Source organism: Solanum verrucosum, unplaced genomic scaffold (assembly GCF_900185275.1).
Source record: "Solanum verrucosum unplaced genomic scaffold, falcon-dt-bn FXZP01000078.1, whole genome shotgun sequence".
In the NCBI taxonomy this organism is placed as follows: domain Eukaryota; kingdom Viridiplantae; phylum Streptophyta; class Magnoliopsida; order Solanales; family Solanaceae; genus Solanum; species Solanum verrucosum.
The window spans coordinates 1,132,242-1,140,811 of record NW_026020150.1 but is presented as its reverse complement, the minus strand read 5'-3'; the positions used below and the strand labels follow the sequence as shown (position 1 = coordinate 1,140,811).

General features: G+C 38.1%; 1 protein-coding gene across 1 annotated transcript in view; it reads right to left on the bottom strand.

Moving 5' to 3' along the window:
- Positions 1–300: 300 nt before the first annotated feature.
- LOC125828070 (uncharacterized) overlaps positions 301–8,570 on the bottom strand; it is a 53,327-nt gene continuing 45,057 nt past the window's right edge. Inside the window, exons 2-4 of the mRNA XM_049507373.1 lie at positions 1,248–1,358; positions 842–1,015; positions 301–393 (exon numbers count right to left, since the gene is read on the bottom strand). Coding sequence (XP_049363330.1) covers positions 301–393; positions 842–1,015; positions 1,248–1,358 — 378 coding nt within the window. The remainder of the gene's footprint in view (positions 394–841; positions 1,016–1,247; positions 1,359–8,570) is intronic.

Below are 8,570 nucleotides of genomic sequence, written 5' to 3'. Positions count from 1 at the left end.
ACGTTATATTGCGAGGTCGATGAGAGACACCCAATTGGTATGAATGCTAAGTGACTTGTATGGGGCCTCTCGGGGTCTGATGTTCCATGCTACGCCTAGGTGGATACCTTGGTTCGTGACACATTGTAATATAGCAAAAATAGAACAATTAATATCTTGATAGAATAAAACTCAAAGTGTCTTCTTTCAAGAAATTCATCAAACACTTAGGGTACAAATAGTTTTGACTAACAAAACTAAATTATTGTCTGAAAACACCGAATACCAATGTTTGTATGTTCAAATTCTACCACTATCATGTCAATGGCCTCTCCCTCCTTCGTTGCTACCACTGTTTACACCATTACTAGCTCTGTCGTCGTCACCAACTAGACCTCCAACAATTACCTGAACCTTGTGATGCCAACACCAATTTCCGTTGTTGAGAAAATATTCTCACTTGTATTTGTCCTTTGGTGTGAAAATATTCTTATTTGATCTATAGTTCGAGTCTCTCCATCCAAGATTGAAGATTCTATTGTTCTTTTCGGAGAGGAATCTTCTTCTGACATTCCAACATCCTTTCATTTTAAATTATTAATGTTGTAAGAATACATAAAATATATATTAAAAAATTACAACCAAAAAAATAGTGCAACTATAAAATTAGTCGCCAAATAGCTTATGTCTAACAAGTATTTTTTCATAATTTGTTTTTAATCTGTTATTAAATAAGATTATATAATGATAACTTTATTTATTCTAATGATGAGATTTATCAATTTCAAATTCCAATATTTTCTATAGTGGTTTTTTTGTTGAAAAAAACTCTTGTCTAATATCTAGCGTAGCATTAACTTACCTTATTTATGTGTTTGACATCCCTATTCTTGAGGTTGTTCATTGCTTTACCAAGAAACATTTTGACCTCCCTCTTGACATAGTTGTTGCTTTTCTGTTTCTTTGTGGTACACTTCCTTTTCAAGATGGAATGTTCAACTTTTCTTTTCATGTAGTGCTTTTTAATAACCCCAACCTTTGGATTAATAAGAAAAATTTAATAAGAATAATGTAAATGTCTTTGTGTCTTAACATGACAATAAAAGTTAGTGCCATATAGTTAGGAGGTCGTCATGGAAATCACTTCTTGCAGAAATGCAAGGTAAGACTTAGTAAATATTTCTTACACACACATATATATGTGCACAAGAAACTTAGTCAAATAAGCTATAGTAGTCCAACAAAATGCAAATAATGTAAGAGCTTACCTCTTTTACTTCAGTGGTTTCTTGATCAACTTCAAACTTTGATAAATCTTTGAATACATATTTTCTTACCTCCAAAATAGAAGGATATTTTTTGCTCTTATGATAGTAAAACTGCAATGCAAAAAAGATTTTTGTTAAGAACTAACTATATATATGATTTTACAAAGTACAAATTATACACATTACAAAGTAATTATATTACTAGCTATCATTTTCTTGATATATCATTGGTTAGAGATTCACTGGTCCTTAATTAGTGATAAAACTAGTTATATATAAAAAATAAAACAACTAAAGAAAAATATACAATATAAAATCCAAATAAGTTTGAATGTGATAGTATAGTTGTAGTTTAGTAGTCCAGTTTAAAATAAGAAAATAAAGTTTAATTATCGTCTAACACAAACAAAACAAATATTATGAGTTTTTTTTCTTTCTTTTTTTTTTAGGAAAAACAAAAGATAAAACAAGCAATGATATAATTAAGTGGAGGATTCACGATATTGGTAGTAATCAATAAATCCAAAAAATTGTATTTACAATATCAAATGCTCTGGATCCATTTTCACATTGTCTATTTCTAGCTACCTTGTCAAGCCCCGAAGCTACCCGCAGGACATAGACACATGACGTAGGATCACGAGTGGCCCCAACCTAACCCTGCTGGCATACCATAAGCATACTATAGTAAACTGAAGTAAACAAATATTGTGCGGAAGCTAAATAATCATGTAAACTAAAATGATGGGGAATACCCATAAACTACCTAAATATATATATACAAAAAAGCTGAGAGTTTAACAACAACTGAAAAGTCAAACTCAAATACTAAAGCTGAAACTAAATATGTCTGAAAATAGCTTGTAACTGACTAGAATTGCTAGGACATGCCCCAGCTAAATCTAGCAAAACTGAAACTAACACTAAATGTAAAGGAACCATATATGTCATCCTCGAAGAATGAGGACTCACCACTGATGTTGCTGAGTTGATGATCGGGAACCGATCTATGCGTGATCTGGAAGCTGAGAACGTGAACCTACATCACGAAAACATGTAGCACAGACTATGTGTCAGTAATCGAAAGGTACTGAGCATGCAGGATAGAATAAGGCTGAACAATAAACATAACTGAACCAAAGCATGTATTTGAGCAATGATAAGAGATAAGCATGATACTATACGGAGAATACTGAACATAATCTAACTGGATGCAATGACCAAGTTTGTAACATGCTGAGACTGAAAACTGATAGCATGGTCAATGCAATAAAATCTGACTTTAAGGGAGCTACTAATAACTGACATAAAACCAGATGAGCTAAATGTGGAGTCCGATGTATACGCCCCATCGAGAGGACCGAATATACCCTATCCGACGTATAGAGTCATGACTGCGCGATAACTAAAATGTAATGCCCATAGAGGGGAATTATAAATATATGGGGGCACGTAGTTCTTGGATTTGAGGGTGACTGACCCTAGTCCACCCGGTATTATGCTACTCCCAATTGATTATTTAATTAACAATTTATGACTAAATTTCTGTAATACTGGATCGCTCAAAATACTGACATGCTAACTGAAAATGCAACATTCAAATCTAATGAATGTCTATCTGAAATAAGTAACATAGCATGTGTAATTCATGCACTAAATGAACTACATATCTAGGGTTCTGAATTAATGAAAGTATCTACACAAAACCATACTAAAATCATGACAATCTGATTTGGATCATTCTAACAGCTAAAACCCAACAATTTCTAACATTCAATAAACCTTAGGTCTAGATAGTATTAAGGGAATAAATATTCTGACTAAAATCTAGGGACCTAATGGGTGAAAGGAACTCACTAGTGAAATCCCACATACCTGATGATGAAATTCACAGAGAAATCTTTCAATTTTGGAGCAGGAACTTATGAAAACTCACTGCATTTTTGAATTAGTGCTGCTCGACTTTCTCCTCTATTTTGCCCTAAGTTTGATGATTTTTTTGTGAATAATTGATTAAGTTAGGTTCTAATTTGTTTACTAGGATAAAACTGACCAAAACTATGTAGTTTAGGGGTTAAACGACGTAGTTTACGGGTCCAATGCATAAGGAAAAAATCAAAAGACCCTTGACTTAAAAGTCTGCCGAAGTCGACCACAGGCTGACTGACAGTCCATGGGCTAACCCATGATCCATCCTGTCCACCGTGGATTGGCTTCAGAGACTTGTTTCTGGGGCTTTAATCCACGGGACAGGAATACAACTCATGGCTTGACTAATGGTCTGGGAGTTCGGTCGTCGATCAACCATTAGACTTTTTTTCATGAGTTGATTCTGGGAAGGCACTTCATGGGCACTACCATGACCCGTCGTCAGGACTACGACCCGTGAAGGGTCCCGTGGTCTGACGTCTAGGCCAGGTGGTCTATATCTGGTGACCATGACTTGCCAGTACAGTCCGTGAGGTAGTCCACGGCTCGTGAAGAGTCTCGTGGTCCACCCCTTCTTGACCAATGTGAGTCAATGGACAGGTCAACGGACTGTGGTCCCTTTCACAGTTTGTGAACCCTGTCATGATTCACCTGTTGCTGCTGGTTTTTTGCTGTATTTTCTTAGTATGGGTTCCGAGGTGTTACAATATTTCCCCCTTGGGAGCATTCGTCCTGGAATGAAGTCTAAAGTAGCTGGATGGGGAGGGAAAGACCATGAAACCCTACCACTAATTACTAGAAATTGATTTCTGACTGCACTAAGTTCCAAGGACATGCAAATACACTAAAAATGCAAGTACAAACTAAAAGAACATGATACTAAGACTAAATCAGTGCCTGAATGACTGAAAAAACTAGAGAGGAAATATTACCTCAAGCCGGAATGGAATTGGAAGGAAAGAGATGAGGATACTTGGCCTTCATGGCTTCTTCTGCTTCCCAAGCAGCTCCCTCTACTGACTAACTCCTCCACAAAACCTTAACTGATGCAACTTCCCTGTTTCTCAACCTTCGAACTTGATGACAAGAATTTGAACTGGTACCTCGTCATAAGTGAGACTATAATTCGCAACCACACTTTCTAAAGGTACAATAGATGCTGGATCACCCATAGACTTCTTCAACAATGTAATGTGAAAAACTGGATGGACTGGTGCTAGTTCTGTTGACAACTCTATCTCATAAGCTACTTTACCAACCCTTTTCAAGATCTTTTAAAGGCCTACATATCTAGGACTGAGCTTCCCCTTCTTGCCAAATCTCATCACCCCTTTCATAGGTGACACTTTCAGAAAAACCCAATCATTAACCTGGAACTCTTAATCCCTTCTCCTTACATTTGCATAGGATTTCTGGAGACTCTGGGTTGTCTTAAGTCTATCTCTAATGAGTTTCACTTTATCCATAGCATCATGAACTAAATCTGGCCCTATCAAGGCCGTTTCACCTAGTTCAAACCAGCCAACTAGATATTTACATCTACGCCCATACAATGCCTCATATGGGGCCATCGAACACTCTAATGGTAACTATTACTATGAGTGAACTCTATAAGAGGAAGGTGATCATCCCAACTACCCTTGAAATCGATCACGCAAGCTCTCAACATGCCCTCTAAGGTCTGAATGGTACGCTCTGCCTGACCATCCGTCTACCGATGAAATGATGTGCTAAGATTAACCTGAGTACCAAGACCTTTCTGAAATGACTTTTATAAATGAGAGGTAAACTCAGGACCTCTATCTGACATGATAGACAACGGAACTCCAAGCAACCTGACTATCTCATTAATGAAAACTTTGGCGTAGTCCTCCACCAAGTCTATAGTCTTAACAGCCAAAAAGTGCACAGACTTAGTAGCTCTATCAACTATCACCCAAATAGAGTCATGTGGTACGTGAGTATGAGGTAAACCTATAATGAAGTCCATGTTGATCACTTCCCATTTCCATGTAGGAATGTTGATCTCTTAAGTCATACCTCTTGGTTTCTGATGTTCTACCTTCACTTGCTGGCAATTAGGGCACTTAGCCAAAAAATGGGCTATATCCTTTTCATACCATTCCACCAAAAGAATTCTCATAGATCACGGTACATCTTAGTAGTGCCTGGATGAATAGAATATCTTGAATTACGGACTTCTGCAAGAATCTGCTATCTCAACTCACCCACCTTAGGAACACATAATCGACCCTGATAGCGAAGCATAGCATCCCACCCTTGGGAGAAAACCTTAACCCTCTGCTGATGGAGTGCACCGTTTAGTTGAAGAAATATCCGATCATTGTCTTGTCTTTCCTTAACCTCTTCTACCAAAGAAGATTTTGACCCATTCTGAATTGTTACACCACCATCTGATATGCTCATAAGGCAAACTCCTAAGTGAGCCAGCCTATGAACATATTTTTCTAGTTCATTTCTCTCTTCCTCAACATATGCTACACTACACATAGATAGTCTACTAAGAGAATCTGCTACTACATTGGCCATACCAGGATGGTATTGCACACTCATATCATAATCTTTGAGGAACTCAAGCCATCTCCTCCAGTGAAGATTCAACTCCTTTTGGGTGAACACATATTGAAGGCTCTTATGGTCTGTGAACACATCTACGTGAATAACATACAAGTAATGTCTCAAAATCTTAAGGGCAAATACCACTGTTGGAAGCTTGAGGTCATAAGTCAGATAATTCTTCTCATGCACCTTAAGCTGTCTAGATGCATAATTCTTCTCACAACGTAGGCCGACTTTGGATGCATCACAAAAGATCACACATCGTCTGAACCTTCTGGTAGAGTTAAAACTGGAGTTGTAGTCAACCTAGTTTCCAGTTCTACAAAACGTTTATGACAATCATCTGACCACTGAAACCTGACCTTTTTCTGAGTTAACTTAGTCAATGGAGTGGCTATATAAGAAAATCCTTCGACGAACCTTCTTTAACAACCCGTTAGGCCCAGAAAATTTCTTATATATGTAGGAGAGGTAGGTTTGAGCGATTGCTTCACTGCTTCTATTTTCTGAGAATCCACTCAGATCACTTCTGTAGACACAATATGACAAAGGAAAGCAACATATTTCAACCAAAAATCACATTTGCTAATCTTAGCGAATAACTGACGATCTTTGAGAGTTTGCAAGACAACCCTCAAATGATTCACATGTTCTTCCTCATTCCTAGAGTAGATGAGGATATCATCAATAAAGACAAGAACGAACAAGTCCAAATACTGCTTGAACACTCTATTCATCAAATTCATGAAAGTTGTAGAAGCATTGGTTAGTACAAATGACATAACTACAAATTCATAATCACCATTCCAAGTTCTGAAGGATGTTTTTGGGATGTCACTATCTCTGACTCTAATCTGATGATAAGCGGATCTGAGGTCTATCTTTGAGAAATGACTAGCACCCTGAAATTGGTCGAACAAGTCATCAATCCATGGTATGAGATACTTATTTTTGATTGTAACTTTGTTCAACTGCCGATAGTCAATGCACATTGTGAGAGAACCATCTTTCTTTTTCACAAACAACACTGGTGCACCCCATGGGGAAATACTAGGTCTAATGAAGCCCTCATCTAGAAGGCCTTTCAACTGCTCTTTCAATTCCTTATTCTCAGTTGGAGCCATTCTGTAAGGAGGAATAGAAATAGGTTGGGTATCTGGAATGAGATCCACTCCAAAGTCGAGTTCCCTTTCGGGTGGAACTCCAGGAAGATCTTCCGGAAAAACTTCTGAGAACTCATTAACTACTATGATTGACTCAATAGTTGGGGTTTCGGAGCATGAATCCTTAACCAAAACTAGATGATAGAAATAACCATTAGAGATTATATTTTTTGCCTTAAGGTAAGAAATGAATCGACCCATAGGAGCTAAGCTACTACCCTTCTATTCTAAGATTGGTTCGTCTGGAAACTGAAAAAGAATAATCCTAGTTCTACAATCGACTAAGGCATAACATGAATGTAACGAATCCATGCCTACAACAATATCGAAATATACCATTTCTAACTCTACAAGATCTGCTGAGGTGACTTTCTGGGAGACTGTGACAGGGCAATTTTTGTATACCTGTCTAGCTATAACTAGATTACCGATTGAAGTGGAGACTAAGAAATGTTCTGAGAGATTTTTTGGATTGACACCGAAGTTGGCTGCTATATAGGGAGTTACGAAGGAATGAGTATTCCCTGGATCTAATAAAGCATAAACATCTAAGTTAAAAACTCGTAATGTACCAATGACTACATTAGGAGAATCTTCCTGAGCCTGGCGAGCTTGAAGGGCATACAACCTGTTTTGGCATTGTCCGCCACCTTTACCAGATGAGTTGCCCTGCTTAGTCGGGCGACCTGCTCGTGCTGCTGAAGTTGTAGTCTGAGCTCTAATATTATTGCCCCCTTGACCCTATTTAGCAGAAGGACAATCTCAAAACCTGTAACCAGAGTTACCACACCAAAAACATCTTATATTTCCTGCAAGACACTCGCTCAGATGGTTCTTACCACACTTTGTACAAGTTGGTAGGTTCTAGTGCCTGAAACACTCCCGTGAGACTTAGAGGCTGACGTCCTACCTTTCTGATCAAGTTGGAACTTGGAGGATGGAACATTAGCTCATAAAGGTGCTGGAGTTGAAGACTTTTGCTGAAACTACGAGCGATTTCCACCACCCAATTTCTATTGAGAATACTCAGAGTTTCCTATTCTAGCCTTCTTATTATCCTTAGACCGTTCCATAAGCTTATCTCGCTCAACCTGCTGAGCATGTTTCATGAGACTAGAGATTTTCATATTTTCCAAAAACATAGCATTCCTACACTTTGTTTTCACCAAGTCGGATACCTCGTATAGGAACTTGTTCATTTGAGCCCTGGAATTGAAAACCATGCAAGGAGCATACCTGGAGAGTTGGGTGAACCTAAGTCCATACTTTTTGACTATCATGTTACCTTGCCTCAAATTCATGAACTCCTCATCATTTGCCTCCCTGAACTCTCTTGGGAAGAACCTATACAGAAAGGTCTCAATAAAGCATTCACAAGTGATAGGAGTTGCATCTTTACCCTTGTTCTCTTTCCATTGAATATACGAGGTATGAGCTATATCCTTAAGCTGATAGGATGCCAACTCTACCTTATCATTACTTGTCACTTGTATCACTCCAAAGATCTTCTTGACTTCATCTATGATGTTTTGGGGATCCTTACCAATCTGCGATCCTAAGAACTCAAGCAGATTAATCCTAACGAAGTCACGAACCCTGGCTGCCACTGATGCACCTCTAGCATTTGCAGGAACTAGAACGTGCTGGTTGT